Source organism: Schistocerca serialis, chromosome 3, assembly GCF_023864345.2.
Source record: "Schistocerca serialis cubense isolate TAMUIC-IGC-003099 chromosome 3, iqSchSeri2.2, whole genome shotgun sequence".
In the NCBI taxonomy this organism is placed as follows: Eukaryota; Metazoa; Arthropoda; class Insecta; order Orthoptera; family Acrididae; genus Schistocerca; species Schistocerca serialis.
Window position 1 is genome coordinate 731,212,400 of NC_064640.1, and position 19,051 is coordinate 731,231,450.

At 37.8% G+C, this 19,051-nt stretch overlaps 1 protein-coding gene across 1 annotated transcript in view; it reads right to left on the reverse strand.

Annotated features, from left to right (window-relative positions):
* Nucleotides 1–18,213, reverse strand: part of LOC126471165 (CLIP-associating protein 1-A-like) — a 247,583-nt gene extending 229,370 nt beyond the window's left edge. The window contains 5 exon segments of the mRNA XM_050099268.1: nucleotides 974–1,145; nucleotides 6,180–6,285; nucleotides 8,462–8,672; nucleotides 13,942–14,004; nucleotides 16,938–18,213. Of these exon segments, the coding sequence (XP_049955225.1) occupies nucleotides 974–1,145; nucleotides 6,180–6,285; nucleotides 8,462–8,647 (464 nt within the window). The 5' untranslated portion in view covers nucleotides 8,648–8,672; nucleotides 13,942–14,004; nucleotides 16,938–18,213.
* Nucleotides 18,214–19,051: the final 838 nt, after the last annotated feature.

Consider the following 19,051-nt stretch of genomic DNA (forward strand, 5'->3'; position numbering starts at 1 on the left):
GATTTTTAAATCTAAGATGACTAATTTCTGTGCAGAATGTAATGTAATAAAGAGGCACCTGCAAAGATGTTCAAACAGAGAAAAATTTTCCCTAAACTCTCGTTCAGAACATCGTCTATCATACGCACTCTATTATTTGGTTCTTGTTGATCATTGTCAAAGAAAGCACCAGTAACAAATAGCATTCTCTTGCCATTGTTTCACTAATGAGACAATTACTCTCTTTTTTTTAATTGTAAGTGGCAGTAGTGCGCACAGAAGCAAGCCATCCCGCGAGCGGCGACAGGTCGTAAACACTCATTATCTGAATGAGACAAACAATGCATGACACAGTACAATAACACATTTTCAGCTTAGAGTGACATAAACACCTATAAAAAAGAGAACGGCACTTATCAGATCAAAGCAAATTAAGCAATCAATTCAAACCAGACGAAGCACATGAAAGAGGAGGGTACCCGTATAAATATGGACAGAGCACCTAACGCATAGCAATGGTTACCTGGTAAAGCTTAACTGCAAAGCTTACAACTCGAATCAAACTACTGTAGCTGTGTCTTCAGCCATTCGACCTAAATTGTGTCTCATGTTACAATGGACCAGCTTTGTTTCGATTTGGAGGTGCGGTCTAAAACTTTTCTCTCCCCTTGAATTTTGAGTCTCAAATTTCGGGTGTGGCTTAGATTCGGGAATTTTTTTTTTTCCTTGATTTCCAGTCTCATTTTTCAGGTGCAGCTTGGATTCGAGTAAATACGGTATATTGAAGGATTAAAAAAGGGGGGGGGGGGGGGGGGGGGAGCATTACTTACTGAATGCCCGTCATACATTTTCTTTCAAAAAAGTATGGATTTGTACTCTTTTAGGGTTTTACTACAAGTATTGTTACTTCTCATAATTACATGTGTACTTGTAAAGAAACTAAGGGCACTTACTATATCCAAAGTATGAAACTTTTTAAAAAAATTCCACTTACTCCCTCAGTGCGGACTGATAACAGATTAACACTTCTTCTCGGATTTTAGCATTTTTGTGAGTAAATGCTAATGTCAACTTCTCAAACAAGTAATATGGTGATGCAATTTCTCTCTCCAAAAGTTTCAGAAGGAAAAGCTGAGCTTTCTCCCTCACGACTTCTTTATTGTCGCCTGAAATACAAACATACTAGATATTATTATTAATTCCTTACATATCTACTAATCTGAAACTAATGCCATGACCATTTTTTCTAGCTCTGATACTTTTTCAATATACATATTCTTACCAAAATTTAATTATGATAACTGTTAAAATTATATTGGAATAATTATCGTGAAGTCACTTAGACTTGCAACGTCCACACCACATACACTTTTCTATACATATCATAAGCTCAAAAGTCATTCCCAACCATACACAATTACAAACTTGTATTAAAGCATTGACATCTCAAACGCTAGATAGGTCATTATTTCACAGCATACTACATTTTTTGGTAAACTCTACCTACTATAGCTGCATAACACTTAATGTTAGCTGCAGCTTGTAGTCTTTTTGCAGAGCCGGCCAAAATATATAAAATATGTGTCTCAATAATAGATTACAGAATTTAAATTCTCAGGACACATTTCAAATATTTTCCACACAAATTTACTTAATGACAGACAACACTTTTGGAACTGTTGGATATAGAGTGATGTTTTTCAAACTGGTAATAGCTAATCTTAAGACTGTCCCTTCAAATGCCTGTTAGCCCCATGTATTAGAGGTTTAGGGTATTTGCTTCTGTGGATTACAGTTCTTACAGAGGTACTGAATGTTCTGTCCAGTCAGCCTACAGGTGACCTACCAACGTGGACACGATTTTCACATCCTGCTACTTACAAGTGAATCAACAAAGTGGTTGAACTTTTTCTATCAAATTTCTGTCTCTGTATATCTCTATTACACTTTACCATGTCTACGAATATTTAATATTAATGTTTTGGTGGTGGTGATCACAATTTTTTGTTTCTGGCATTGGCATTGGAAATTCTAACTGCCATAGGAAAGGCATGCTAAGTTTGTAAATACCTCACTAGAGTGCATAAGACTACAGTAACCTAAGTGGTGCCACTAGAGCAAGTTTCATGAGTGATTAAAAGTAATAAGCATACAAAACATGTTGCAAAGAATTTTCTTGCTTACAGCATTTACGGGATAAAGCTCTCTATTTCTTGCTTCAACATTGTTTGCCTACCAACAAGGAATCTAAAGCTTAATGCACAACACTGGACAAAGCGCTTATATTCCCTGTAGTAAGAGACATTAGCATGTTCTTTCCCTGCACGCATAATCTAAAACAGGTTATATAATATGGACTATTCATATCATCACACTGGTCGATCAACAGTATGAAATAACACAGAATCCTACATGTCATGGCATACATAGTTCATTTCTGGAAAAAGTGGACAAAACATGTTCTTTTCCTGTACTCTTCCTTCTGATTCTACACAGCATTCTACTGAATTGATTTGAAGAATGTTACACAAATATCTTTGACATGCTTTTCAGACACCCATCTCTTAAATTACAAGCATCACTTCCTTGTAGTTTTGTCTCTTCCTGAGGCACACCTCTGGAGCCTGATGGCTTCTCAAGATCAACTGTCCCCTCCTCCTCAACACCAAGTAACATGTTATTTGCTAGCGTACACAAATTTTGTCAAGGAACTTGAATGTCACATCTTGTATCATGGTCCTATCCAAAATAAAATTAAGATGAAATGGATGCAGCCTTATCACTCTGTTCAGACAAATTGGATCTACTTTCCCCACCACTCACTTCTTGTACTGATTCAGTCACTAGTAGTCATATGTGATCAATTTCACCTCGTCCTCCTCCTCAAGTCACTACATAATACAATTCTTATATTTTGTCATCTCTGTCTTCTTGCGTTTTGACATTTTACTCGTTATACACACACTGATCAGCCAGAACATTACGACTACCAACCTACTATCGATATAAACCGGTCAAGGTGACAGCAGCAGCACCTGGTGAGGAATGACTGCTAGTCAGACATACGCACGGCGCATGTAGTATCTGTGAGCGTGCTGTCCATATGCAGAATGGGGAAGACACGTGATCTATTCGAGTTTGCTGAAGAGCAGACTGAGATGGCCTGGAAGCTTGGCATGAGCATTTTGGAAACTGCATAACTTGTCAGGTGTTCAACGAATGCTTTGGTGAGTGTCTCCAACATGTGGTGAAATAAAGGTGAAACCATGTCCAGACATTGTGGGGTTAGGTGGCCACCCCTCATTACAGATGTTAAACCTTGGCTGGGCAACTGGTAAACCAGGACAAACGACAAACTGTGGTGGAATTACCACCAGAATTTAATGTTGGGCAGATTACAAGTGTGTGTGAACACACAGTGCACCAAACACTATCAATGATTGGCATCTGCAGCCAATGACCCATGCATGTGCAAACGTTCACCCCACAACATAGGCAAGCGCTACTGAAATGGACACATGACCATTGACAGAGGCAGAGCGTTGCATTTTCTGATGAATCCTGATACCCTGTCCTTCATGCTGTCGAGAGGGCATGAATCCATCATCACCCACAGAAACAACTCCTTGACACCTGTACTGCCAGACTGAGACAAGCTGGCGGCAGCTCCATTACACTCTGGGGAACATTCAAGTGGGCATCCATGGGTCCAATGGAGCTCATGCACGGAATCATAATGGCCAAGGAGAATCGTACAATGGTTGTAGTCCACGTACATCCCTTCATGACGATCATGTTTCCAGGTGGCACTGGCATTTTTCAACAAAATAATGTGCAAAATGACAAGTTCAGGAGTGTGCTGGAGGGGTTTAAGGAACATAGTTGCAAGTTCCAATCAATGTGCTGCCCCGCCCCCCCCCCCTCCTCCTCCAACTTGCCAGACCTGAAACTGATTGAACACATCTAGGATGTGATTGAATGTGGCGGCAGCACTCATCTGCTGCCCCCCCTCACCCAAATTTACGAGAATTAGCTGATTTTTGTGTGCAGATGTGGTACCAAATCCCTCCAGCAACCTACCAACACCTCGCTGCTTCTGTGTCATGATGTGTCGCCGCTGTTATCCATGTTTAGGGTGGACAAACTGGATGTTAGGTATGTAGTCATAATGTTCTGGCTGATCAGTGTACAGGAATGTAGATAACAAATGCCACCCAAGCACACTACTCCAAAGAGAATTTATTTCTTATAACTGTAGACAGGAACAGCAGTGTGCTAGTGCTGCCACAACAGGCATCAACAATAAATATTCAGCTTCTAAATGGTGCTGGTGCGAGTCCAAAAATCAACACGCAGTGTCACAGACTCACAAAGAATATCGCAAAGGGGGGGGGGGGGGGGGGGACACCTCTTACCCACATGGTTAATCTAGGGTTTACTAAAACATTCAATACTGCTTTGCCAATGCACAACCAAACTGTCACTTTTAAACCTAGCCCAGACCACAGGTTACAATACATAATTTTTTTACCACATCTAAGATTTTGTATTCACATTTGTTGGTTTCACCAACACACAACCAAACTATCATCTTATAATCTAATCTAGACTTTGGGCTACTCTACAGATCAATCTGTCATTGCAAAAACTAATAGACACAAACGTGGAAAAAATTGCAATAAAAAGTAATGAGAGTTGTATGTATGTAACCTCTGAGCATGAGCTGCCTTTGTTTATTACTACTTTCACTGTTCAGTAATTGTAACCAATGTGCTTCTCGTAACATTGCATGTGTTGGGTTCACTGAATCACAACTGAACTATCATCTTCCAACCTAACCTAGATCTCGGGTGATACTACAGATCAGTCTGTCATCACAATCTTCATTCCATAGTTGTAATTAAAAATACAGAATCTGTGAAGGAGGGAATTAAGAACATTTCACCTCCAAATGTAACAGAAACTGTGGTAACAGAAACTGTGGCCTATGTAATGTATTCAAAGAAATGGCAGTGAGTAATCAACTGTACTAGCAACAGTGTGGAAGGTACAGGAAAATAAATAATGTGTACATGAAGACAGTAGCTCTCACAAAATACGTAAATAAGGCTGGCTCATTTTGGCTTCAAATATAATTCAAACAATGTGCTGCACTGTATTGTGCAGTGCAGTGATCTCTTATTGTTGTCAAGTGCAGTTAGTGCAAGCACTTTTAGCACTGTCTTTAAAAGTGATTTTATGCTTCACTCTCACATGAATGAAATTTTTGTCTGTCGCTCTCTCACTAGTATGACTGGACACAGTTTGAAATAAGAACTGTGCCTGTAAAAATGTGCTCTTTTGTAATATTGAGATATACAGCTATTGTCTGATGCGGTATTACTCCGAAAAAACATTTGTAGGACACTCGCTTGTCCTGTTCGTATAGTATATCTGCCTGAGTGTCGTTTTTAGGTGGTTTCCCATGCTTATTTAGGCAAATGCAGGCATAGTTCCCAAATTCTGCCTCAGTGAACACGAGACACAAACAGTTAAAATACGATAAGACAAAAAACAAAGTCTAGAGAATTCAAATACAAACGGCGCACATGAACTCCATGTCATAGCTTAAACTGACAAGTGGGGCGACAGGAAGTGCATCTGGCAATGAGGTTACATAATAAAATACAATTAGTGAAATCTGCACAAGTGTACCCTTTACTATAGGGGATAATTGATATGGAAAAGTAATGGCCCACTCTTCATACCTCTAAACACCCATCTTTTAGCTGTTCCTGCTGAACTTTCTCTTACCAAATTGTGACTCATCAATTTCCTCTACACTACCATATCAATTAAATTTTTCATTCTGCTAGAGACCAACTGCAGCATAAATGTCTCAGCAGAAGTACCTACAATCAACACTGTTTTGTTTCAGTACAACTACCTAACTACATATGATGCCATTTCTGAGCACACACCTCTCCCCATACACACAACCACTGAGCAGCAAACAGCTCAGAAGGCTCGATTTAAGAGAACTGATATCTATAACACACTGAAGAACTGGAAACTACACAAAGAACTACCACCACACCACAAACAATTTGCAAATAATATCCAATAGTTCCAATTTTGGAGCTCAAAATGCAGCATCCCTTTCACACCTACAACACTAAGTAACATTTTCACTGGGCCAAATTTAAAATCTGATGACTTACCTAGTCTGTCAACCACAGGAGATATTACCATATGCAAATACGGTTTGAAATCTGTACCCATTCGATCAGCAAAGTTTGTCAAAACATCAATTGAGTTCTGTGACACCTGTAAAATATAAAATGAAAATTAATGGTAGGAACAAAAGGTAACCACATAGCTGAAGTGCTGATAGGCACATAAACAAGGGTGAAAATGCTGTTGACCACACAATATAAAATCTTTTAAAGTGCATACTGTGATTGTGCAGGCTTGCCAAGTGTGATAATTCTTGGTAGTCTCCTTGGGATACAAAAATCAACACGACTCATTATTTCAGGAAGCCATCTGTCTGCTGCGTTCAGGAGGGATGTGCTGCCTTTTAACTAAATGTATTGTACTTATCACTTTCATCTCATTGGCCAAATTATTATACAATTTAATCCCTGATAAAAAATGCTGTTTTCAGTTTTTTGATAAACAAATCAAACAATGGAAAATCCAAGATGAAATGTACAATTGCCTGAGACTGAAGTTTTGTGTGTGTGTGTGTGTGTGTGTGTGTGTGTGTGTGTGCGCGCGCTTGTGGAGGGGAGGGGGGCACATTGGCGTGAGTGTGTGGTTATCGTCTAATTTTGTTGAAGGCCTTACTGGCCGAAAGCTGTATTTGTGACTGTCTTTTTGTTGTTCCTATCTACAACTCAGAATTTCCGCTATATGGTGAGATATACTAATGTTTTTCCAGACTGTTCGATGAAATCACTCGGTACAGTGGAGATGCCTTTTTTTAAAAAAAAATATTTCCTCAGAATGAGCTTATTAGTAACTAATTACTATTTTTGGGCCTTTTCTTATTGTTTGACAGAATTACGTCCATTTTTTGTGTATTTCATTCCCAGAAAACACTGAATTGAGTGTACATAAGAATAAAAAATCGCCAAAAGGTACTGACTGTTACCAAAAGCGTATAACATGACAGTGGCATTCTCTGTGCCAGTATCTCCATTTGTTAAGTCTAAACCAACTGACCGTCAATATTCATCCTTAACAACTTTGTTTGCTACACAAGCTATAGATTTATTGTTAACACTTAATGGGGCAGTTGGTTCCCTCCTCAAGCTTAAATTCATGTTACCTTTTCCCCTTACATTCAAAGTTAATTTAATAATACTGTCAAAATGTATGTCTCTTTGCTGTTTCACTGGCATTCACAACAAGAAGTGCCAGTGCCTTTATCAGCGACTTCAATGTTACAGTTATCAACAAAGAAACATTTTCCTCCGTGCCTTATCCTGTTTGGAAAGTCAGTTAAATGGTGTCCACACTGTCAACTAGATGAGCAGTACACACACAAAATGATTATTTCTCATGGAGTCAAGCTTGGTCAGCTCAATGGCTCACATTTCAAAATGGTTGAGTGAAAGCATTACTATTTATTGTGAGCAGTCGAATTGCTGGATAAAACTAATCTATAATCAGGCACAGCATCAACTGGTAATAACTGTTCAAAGCAATCACAACGCCATACTGGCTAACACGACATCACCTATTATTGGCCATCTAACAAAAAAAGCTATGCTTTCATTAGTTTACCAGGGATGCACGTGCAGAATGCCACACAAAATGCCTTTTTTAACAGCTACAGCACAGAATGCAGCATCTTCACTGCTCTCGTGCAATCACCCATTGAACCACAGTGGTTCCAAGCATTAGTTCAGTTGAGCAATTAAGGTATCATTTTTTTTGCAACAATGTTGGAGGGATTCAGATATGAGGCAACACAATACATGGATCCTGGCCTATTTTTAGGTTGGCAGCAGTCACATGTGCAAGGCATTGTCTTGCATCTTCAATGGTTTCTACTGATTTTCACTGAGTGAGGGGGGGGGGGGGGGGGGGGGGGGGGGGAGTTTATGATGGTTGCTGCCAAAAATTACTTTGAAACCATAATGGAACAGGATAAAGTACAAATTTGGATTGTAAGGGATGTACCAATTCTACGATAAATATTCTAAAGAATTTTAAACAACAAGCTACATTTTCATCCAATAAGTATCCAAATATGTCTGAGAACTACTGTCAGTCTCTGTTGACAAACTCCAGTCTATGGACAGCTATGAAAACAAATTGGTTCAATATTAGCCGATCTTTTGGCACCATGCCGAGTTGAAACATTAACTAGCTGAATGTTTTATCTAGAGAAGGTAATGTACAATTTTATGTATCTAACTCATCACTTTTGTAACAACAGTATAAATGATTAGTGAATATTTATTACTACCTTTTGTAAAAATATTTAACTTACCTTACTATTGCTTGACTGCATCCAGGGTACCATTGCATCCATGAAAAGGCCGATGTCTTCACATTCTAAACTGTTTTCTGGGTTTGATAAGTAGGCTAGTAAGTTATTTGTAACAGTTAGTTTTACTTTTGTATCTGAGGTATCTAACAGTTTATTAAAGTCATCTAAGGATTTTGAAGCAGCCATTTTCTTGGATTTCTTTCTTTGGAACCTGCAACAAAATTAGAAATGTGTCATCTATTTCAATTCTGGAAGAAAAATATGATTTACCAAATTCAACTTTTAATATGACAAAAATAAGCTGCAAAAAAGATTTAAAGTTAAGAAGAAAATCAACAACCTCCAAACATAAAACTTCTGTTCACAATTCAATTGATGTAAGTAAACTCACTACACACATTGTATTTTAATTTCAGATCTCTCTAGTCTGGTATTTTTAGGCTTGCTTGGTCACTGACTGGACAAACTATACAACACCCCATTTACAATACAACAAAAGATTTTAATATGAAAACAACAGGATTTGCACACCCTATGTATTTTCATGCCCTGTTGGTTCCTTTTTCTACTTTTTCTGATTGATATAGGGAGCTGCATTCTGCAATTAAGATGAGGGCAAGTGTAGCAAACAATATTCATTATTTCATAAAAAAAAGAGCTAATACTACACGTCTTAATGTTTGAAGAGAAACTAATTGGTCTAGTTTAAACCTACTCTATTCCAACAATTAATTCCTGTTACATAACACACACTTAACATGAAGTTTGGGAGACATAAATTAGAAATTTGAAGTGGTCATTACCAGAGATTAAGAAGCTCTATAGAAACAGAAAGGGTTTTGTTGGTTACCTGCAGTACTGCAAAATCAATACATCAGTACCGCAGCATAGTGACACTGAGTGTGTGAGAATTAACCCCCTCCCCCACACACACACACACACAAAACAGATGAGCCAAAACATTATGACCACCTGCTTAATAGCTTTTTTTTCCATTTCTAAAATGAAATGCATCATTGATGCTGCGTATCAGGGACCCCAACAGTTTGTTGGTAGGCTAGTGGAAGTATGTGGCATTAGATGTCTACATGCTGATCGTGTAGTTCGTGTAAATAACGGGATGCTGATTTGTCTATGCAGTGAGGCTACCTGATAATGACCCAGATGGGTTCTGTAGCATTACGCTAGGCAAATGTGGTCGCCAAGACATCGATGTGAGTTCACCATAATTCCTTAATTCCCTCAAACCACAGTAGCACAGTTCTGGCTCCGAGACATGGACAAGTATACTGCTGAAAGATGACATCACCATTGGGGAAGGCATCCTGCATGAAGGGATGCAGGTGGTCACAACTGTCAGTGTGTCTTCAATTACTAGCACAGATCCAATGCAAGAGCAGGAGAAAGTCTCCCATAGCATAATACTGCTCCCACCATCCTGTACCCGTGGTACGCTGTACATTTCAAGCCACTGTTCACCTCAATGAAGGCATTTGTGGAAACAACCAGTTAGCTAGTGCAGCAAAAATGTGATTCACCTTAAGAGCTGATATGTTTCCATTGATCAACAGTCCAATCCCTGTGTCTCGTGCCCACTGCAAACGTAATTGACGATGTCATCGGGTCAACATGTGAACACACTGAGGTGGTCTGCTGCGGAGCTCCATGTCCAACAATGTACGATGAATGGTGTGCTCCAAAACAATTGTGTGTACACCAACATTGTGCTCTTTTGGTAGGGATGCCTCAGATCACAATCTATCCTACTTTATAGAACAGACAAGTCTCCGAATCACACATTCTGTGAAGAATCATTGACATCCAACCATTTAGCATCTAGTGGTAGTTTGACTGTCCTCCTCCCTCTTTCCATAGATGCTCACGCCAGTAGCACATGAACATTCAACCAGTTTCTCCATTTTGGAGATACTCATTCACAGGCTCTGCATAATAATAATAATTTGCCCTTTTTCAAAGCTGCTTGCCTCAATGGATTTCCTTATTTGCAGCTCACGTCTTCACTACGGTGATCCCCAGTCTGTGTCAGCTCTCCTTACATACTTTTGTTACCGTGCCATGTGCCTTCAACGGCACCAAGCGGCATCCAACATCACAGTGGGCAGAGATCATAAAGTTGTGGCTTATCAGTGTGTGTATGTGTGTGTGTGTGGGGGGGGGGGGGGGGGGGATGATCTCAGATCAATACCGAATAGCTACAGAATTATTTGCAAACCAAAATTAGATAAGCTTGTTAGACGAGGTTATGTGGATATAAAATAATGAAGCTACAGCCACAAACTGCTTGCAGTTCATTCCTAAATTTAAGAGCAATGTGGGCAAGTTATCTGATAACTTTCTGTTGTGTCAGTTTGCCTTTTTATTGAGATACCTAAATGCTGAGGTTTGCATATCTTGCTGTCACACTGCTCAACATATTCCTTGCACTGTGACAAATTTTTGCCATACCATCTGCAGCAACCCAGCTTACCATACACAACTTCTCAATTACATTCAGTGGTGAACTGTCAACAGCAGCCAACAATTAAGCAGTGTTATTTATAAAAGTGATTCACAGAATTGAATCGTATGTGCTTGGTTGGTTGAGCTTGATGGAAGAGGGTGTGTGGTATAAACTTAATCAAGCTTCAGATAAAAAAAAAATTTTCTCCATGTGTGATTTTAATTGTCATACCAGATGCAGAAGTACTGATACAGGCCACATTATTTAATGATAGAAATGGCTGATAATATAGAAATTATTTCTCCTGCTTTCTGCATTTCAGTAACTAAAAGATTCAAAGTCTCAAGTTTTAACATGTCTAGCTATAACCCATACGACAACTGAAGATTCTCGGTAGTTTAAATGGGCTTTGAATGGTCGCTTTGCAAGTCTGCAAATGTAAAATGATTTTGTTTATGTTTTTATGGCAATGTCTCTGTGTTGGCACAGTCGAAGTTGGAGCAGCCATTTGCAATTTGGGGCTGAAAGATGGAAACAGCATTGGTAGCTATTGGAGATCTTGTCTGGAGCATAGAGCATAGAACTGTACTTTGAAGACTGAATTCCTCCCTCCAGTTAATGTTCTTTTCACAAGAGATGTGATGGCATGACTTAAAAAAAAAAGACTCAAATCTGCATTATAAAATGCATAAACAAGCTCACTTTCAGAAGTTCAAATTCCCACAATTCACATCATTACCTTCTGCATGCCTGTACCAAGTAACTTGTCCATTTTTTGCTATTAACAGTTCTTAACAGTATATAATTAACTTTCCCACTCATTTAGGCATACATACTATGTATAAACAAGTGTAAATTTTGTGGTTACTACCCCATAAGTTAATGGAGGTACACAATCATATGATTAATCAACGTGCTAAATTACATTGACACTGCTGGAGTTGGTATTTGAGCTTAACTACACATCTATAAGATGTTATAAATAACGCTCTTTCCTAAGCAGTTTTCGTAACGTGTGAGCAATTATACCAGTAAGTCTCCACAGTATCCCAGTACCACACTTTTCATGCCATGAATCTGTCATACTAAAAGATTACACTGTCACAGTGGAAAATCCAGGATAGAATAATGACAGATAATAAATGATAGACTGCTACTCACCATATAGCGGAGAGGAGACAGGCACAAAAAAAACAAAAAACTACTGAACACAAGTTTTCGGCCAGAAGGCCTTCTTCTGGGGGGGGAAGAAGAAACACACACACACACACGCGCACACACACACACACACACACACACACACACACACACACACACTACTATCTCTGGCTGCTGAGGCCGGACTCATTACATATTTAGTTTCTACTGCAACAATTAGTAGTGCAGTATGGACACTATCCAGATTTTTTACAGGATGCATATTTTCATGGTTTAAAAACCACCACAAACGTTTTATGACAATTTAAATATAATCAGTACTTGACATTTCCCTGAATTCTTGAAAACTCTACTACTTCTATCAGAAAGTAAGGAAGATTAGGATTTATTATACCACCATGATAAGGTTATTAGAGATTAGAGTTAAGTTCTGATAGCACAAAAATAGGGTTGGAATTTGTTCTGTCCTTAAAGCATACCATCCCAGTACTGTCTTAATAAAATCAGGGAAATCAAACAAACCTATATGTTGATGGACATACAAGAATTTGAACCAGGCCACTCCTGAATGTGAGACCAATACCTTAACCTTGTTTGGTCCCTCAGTCAGATCTGATTGTGTAATTTTATTTATGAAGTAATAAGTGGCTGGGTAGGTCAGTTCAAAGATCAGAGCAAAGCAAGGAAATACCACCAAGTCTAGTGATACCATAGCTATTAAAACATTGTGGTGTTCAAACTGATGTTTGGATTTAGGACAGGTGTATCTTAAAGAAGTGATTCATCAATTCCTATTTTTCATTCATAAGCCGTAGCTAACAACACAGTCTAAACTGTATTTAAATACAATATATTAAATCATGTTAATGTTCTAAGAATGATCAATAGCTTCTCAAACATATATGTCGGTGCAGTAACGTCAAACAGCCAGTAAGTGTGACGTCCAAGCATACTGAAATCTTCTAGGTACCCAAGGGTTTACAGTGATGTAAAATGACTCGCAAGCATTTTTGGCGCATTGAAATGATCCACACAAACAATATGAACTATGCAGTACATAACTGTTAGTACTTTATCCTGGGTTTCTTTTTTATATTAAAAAAAAAAAAAAAAAAATCAACTACATAACTCTTCCCAGCAGATTTTATTACTAAGTTCAGTAGCAACTAAAATATATTTTACTTATAAATTTGATGGTGATGTTTATTTCAACAACTATGTCACCCTTTTTATAGCCACAAATCTGTTTAAAAGTAAAAGTTAATTTCACTGAGTGAAATGATTTGAAAACCTACATACAAATTGCACTATTTCAATTGCAGTGGAGAAAAATTAGTTGACTGAATGATGGCAAATGCTTCACTATTCTGTGAAAAGAATAGCACTTCAAAAACAAGAAATTATTTAATGAACTAATGTTAATTTTGTATTAGGTCACCAAATTACTAATGTGAACAAACACTTTTGATGGTATATCATCTTACCTATATAATAAACACAAATGGAACACTTCCATCCAACAAGATTGCTGAAAGGAATGAGCTCACAAGCAGACATTACTTTATTCTATACAAGTCTTTCACCTAAGATTTGAATGCTTCTGCAATGAACATCTCAGGTACCATGACTACCCAGCACAAGTAAATTTTGTAGCGGCTTTAGCTTAAGAAATTACAGTGAGAGATATATTAAATGAAGTAGAACCACTCTGCTCTCATTTTTTTTCTTGTCTAACTTTTTATTACTGGTGATAGCACATTAACACACGTAAACAGAAAAAAAGCATCTGCAAATACTAACTATTTCCTTCTTTCGAAAAGTAGTAAATAAATATTTTAATTGCAATGTAATTTCAACTCACCTGTATCAAGTAATTTATTGCACCAGAAATGCAGCTAACCGTGAACTGGATAGATAGCAAGCCCTGAAAATCATATATACAACTTAAAGTTTCGCTACATCCAAGAAGGATATTATTATTATTATTATTATGAGAAAGTGATTTATGGTACAATACTGACTCATTTTTCACAGCAAACCTGAATCTCAGATTTACTTACATACACAACAACGTAAGAAAGAACGAATATAGATGTGAAATATCGTGACAAACTAAATTATGTTTAGAGCATACAATGATAGTTAACTCCTAACAAAATTTCTCATCAACATCATTTGGTTGCAGATGATAAGCTATCTTTAATAAATAACACACAAGTGGTCCTGAAAAACCATGCAAACAGAGTGTAAAGATATTAACAAAAAGAAACAAATTGTTTTTTTGAAATAAATATCCACATAATTTAGTAATCATTTAGTAAAAATGTTCACATTACAGATTAAATAAAACAGAAACCCACTGATAATGGCACAGAGATGCTGAAACATGTTTGAGAACTTGGAAAAAAAGGTGTTTTGCATCCAACAATACTGCACACACCTCTTCAAAGATACTGGAATGCCTCTACTCTTTCCAATACACATTCTCTTTAACCATATCATATTCAAGTAACAGTTCCCAAATACACATCCATCTCATTACAACTGCATTTGTATTAAAACTTCCATAAAACAGCAATGCTTACAGTACTATCAAAATTTTCTGCTATTTCAAAAACAACATACAAAGGATATGCCAAATGCTTCATCAGTCTACATCCACAATATCATTCAAAGGCATACAGTTGATAAAACTATGAGGAAAAACACAAAGAAGAAGAAAAAATGGACTTCCATCAGCCAACTATGGAATATTCATTATACCGTATCACTTTTTATCCACTTTCAGATCTGTACTTAAACTGGGGCGACAGAAGCGTCCGATCCCATGCGTCGGCTTTGACCCGTGACGTAAGGGTGTTGTCGTGTGTGATGCCATGACGGCGCGGAGTTTGGTTTGAGTGTGGCTGTCTCCAGTTCTGTTTTATCTTATTTTATTTACTTTTCTGATCTGTTCGTTCTATCTCATGAGATTTTTTTTTTTTTAATTTAAAAACACTTATTACTTATTTTAATTATCTGTTTCTTTGAATTTCTGTTTTAGTTTATTATATTTAACTTTCTGATCTGTTCGTTCTATCCCGTGAGATTTTTTTTTAAAAAAAAGAAAAAAGACAAAAAACACTAATCAGCTACTGAAGCATCTTCTATGGGTTGCAGGGGTTACGACCCCTGGGGAGGTGGGTGGATATTCATGTGTGGCTGCCTTCACTTACACGTTGTAGCTACGCAAGGTGTCTAAATTTGTTTATATTTAGTTTGCCCCCCACCCAAAACACCCCATTTCCCGCGCTTGTCCCGTTAGTGTCATTAGGCTTCTTGTGGAAATTGTGTGTGTTTGTTTTTGTTTCCGCCATATTTGTGACGTCATGGGTCAAAGCAGACAGGTGGGATCGGACGTTTCCGTATTTCCCTTAAACTGCAGGAACATTCACCACAAGACACAAAATGATGCAAGTCACACATCAACGTAAGAACACCCTTACTTCTATGCCACAAAAAAATAAATCCAATAGCATGACAGTTTACAAACATGCAGCTAAAATAACATACAACTAAATGGTAACAATTACATAGCGGGGGGGGGGGGGGGGGGGGGAGGGGGGCTTCTATTTTTCAGGGTTTGTTTTTATAGCAAAAAATTGGTTAAATATGGCATAAACATAGACATTGGGTTATGCTATAGCTCAATCTGTTACCACAAACTGGATTTGGCATTCATACTTTTTGGCTTCGCCAACTCAAAACTAAATTCTTACCTCCTAACCCAAACCCCAAGCTAAGCCATAGTCAATCTGTCACCACAACCAAAATTTCAGAGAAGGGAGGGGCACCAACAGCACACTCTAGCCTACACTAGTGGAATGAGGTCATGAAAAAGAGACATGCAAAGTACTCTACAAGCATCAGAACCTTAACCACCATACAAATGGAACAAATTCTTATGTTTGTTTAATACTGTAACTGAAAACCTGATACATTAAATTACATGTTTCTATGATTATTGTGCATATTCTGTGAGTATACAACAATCAACGAACATGTGTAATGATTATTCACCACTGAACCTCTGACAAAAGAAGCAAATTTGCTATGAGATATAAATAGCATATAAATTATCATCATGTACACACTGGCATGCCACAGCAAACAGAAACTCTCCACAACTAAGTAACTACAATGACAATTTCAGGATGTCTGCAGTAATTTTCTATCCATAGGCTACTGTTAACAAAACTGGGAGGAATCAATTTCATAGTAAAGTAAGCAGCAGTAGTTCATAATATCAGAACAGAGGATTACTGTTTTCACTTTTTATTCATGGCACTGTCTATACTGTAAAGCTTACGCAAACATAACAATGAGGCTGTTAAGAACTCCTTTGAATTAGAGATTTACATTCAAAGTTATGAGGCCCCAAAATCTGATATACATTCTCCCTTAAACTTCGGCACATGCAAACACCTACATGACTGTCAGCAGTGTGCCTGTCTGCTTACAATGACAAAGGTATGTAAACAGACTACTACTTGAAAACTGAATTCATTAAATATGTTCCATTATTTTTCTGCATCGCTGAATATCAGTTCATGAAACGTCTGCACTACAATGACATCACACTAGCACTCATCTGTGGCAATTAACAAGCAGAACTAAACAAGCAATGAAATCACAGAAGCAGACAAATGAATCATGAATAAAGGCGAGGCCATATTTGATTACTGCCACCACTAATAAAGGAACTACTAGGAGTACTACTATATGACTTTTAGGAGTCCCATACTTTTCTATATCAACTGCTGAACAGACAACCCTACTACAAATAATAGTTTACCATGGTTGTGGACCATCACTTACCTTATAGAGAAAGGTGAGACTGAGTGATGGCCCGTTTCTTTTTCCTGCATTTCACACTTTCGCTATTATTTCCATTAGTAGTTATTATAACTTTTTAAACAGTAAATTAATTCTTTTGTGTAAAGATGCACTTAAAACATTTATTGCAGAGTTTAGTCAATGACAACTTATACAGAGGTCATACACACAAACTGTATCAACCTGAAAGTTAGCACAGAATTGTTGACAACTTTATCAATCATACTGGGGCAGGGGTGGATTAGCGGTTGGTCTGTTTTTGTTTTTATTTCTCTGACGACAAAGGTAACTGATTTGTTCATAATGCACTGTCCACAATAAACAACGGGAGAGCAATTTCTACCACAACGATACAAATACATACAAGGCAGAATCGCCTTATTGATAGCGCGTGAGAGAACAAGAAAAATTCTGTGACATAGCAATCCTAAAAGAACACTTACAGTTTTCGCACCCTGCTTAATCACATGGCTCTTTCGCTTCGTGAAGTGCCTCAATTTGGAGCTGCTTTATTAATCGGCACTTAACTAAACCAACATTCATTAGTTTGTCCACATCCCAGCATTTTGCAGAAACGATACACTTAAAGCACAGGTGAATCAGCAGTTGTCATTATTTTGTTTTGTAAAGAATGCCATGCTTCTGCTACTGTTCTAAATGATAGTCTACCATTAGTATCGGTTTCCTTATGTTGTTAAGAAATGATGGTACCGGAACTTTGCGCGTCTCTACTAAAGCAGCCTTGCCGAACAAATGTACACAACTATTCCAAAAGCAATAATAAAACACTGAGGCTTGTGAAGTTACTTTGTGAAATCATCTACACAAAGCTATAAAACTGTTCCACATAGGTAGTGCGGCGGCGTAATAAGTAAACAAACTGCTAGCATCTACCTTCACCTTCGTGGGTGTGTTCCAAAGGAAAGAGTTTTTCGTTTCATAAATATCACAGTGACACTGAAAAAACATACGCTGACGCTGTTCGTGTACAGTTCATCTTCTATATTATGTCCTATTCTGTGACTTAGCGACAATCAATAACAGAAACTAGATATGACAGTTTATATATCGTGCAGTGATAACTTTAGTTATTCGCATCAATTATTGTTTACTTAAATAACCACAAAAACAAAAAAAAATTAACTGATTCATCGTTGCACAAAAAGGCAAATTACTGCACTTGAGAAACAACTCATTAACACCACTTCCAAAAACCATAACTCCCACTCTATCATAATGTCACAGCATTAACTCAGTACACTAACGTAATCAAAGATACTAAGTACAGATACACCCAGATCCAGAGTCTCGCAGGGTATAGAGCAAAGGCAGTGATCACTGAGCAAGGAGAAAATAAATAAAAACTTTGACCGAGCTCTTGGGTTCATGCAAAGGCTTTTCCGCACGCAACGATCTACCTGCACAGTACTCACACGCCAAATCTGCGCAGAGAAATCGTAGCGGGTGGACAGGAAATGTACAGTAAATGAGATGCGCGTGAAATTGGAAGCTTGTGCAAAATTACTGAAATGTGTGGGCATAAATCACGACTGCGCTGATAAATTGTATCCTGTGAACTGAAAATCGCCGCAAAACGCGTGCGAAACGTTAAGATTCAATATTCCTACATCCGGATACGAATCTTTGCGTGTCAAAAACAAATAAATAAAGTTGTTTCGCGTTTTGAGGGATGTCCAGTGGCAGAAATCTAGAGGGAAGAAGAGAATTTATCTGTTAAAGATACTATGCCTAATTTCTAAGCACGCTCTAGGAAAATGCACAAATGAGATAACAGAAAACTCTGCAGAATACATCACTAAAAATGAAGATAAGAAAGAATATAAATACATATTACAATGCTCTTGTGCTTTCTTACTATAAGGACAACGATTATAAGGGACAGTCAAATAAAAACGAGACATTGCAAAGTAGTAAGTAAACTGTTTATTATCTAAAAAGAAATCGCCGTAACATACACATATACCAATGTGAAACAAGACCGTCAGCGCCTTCAACAAAAAATGTTTGCAGCTGCTTGCGGAGCAATGATTACACATCTTTGTCCGAAGCAAATGGACGGCCACAAATCTCACGCG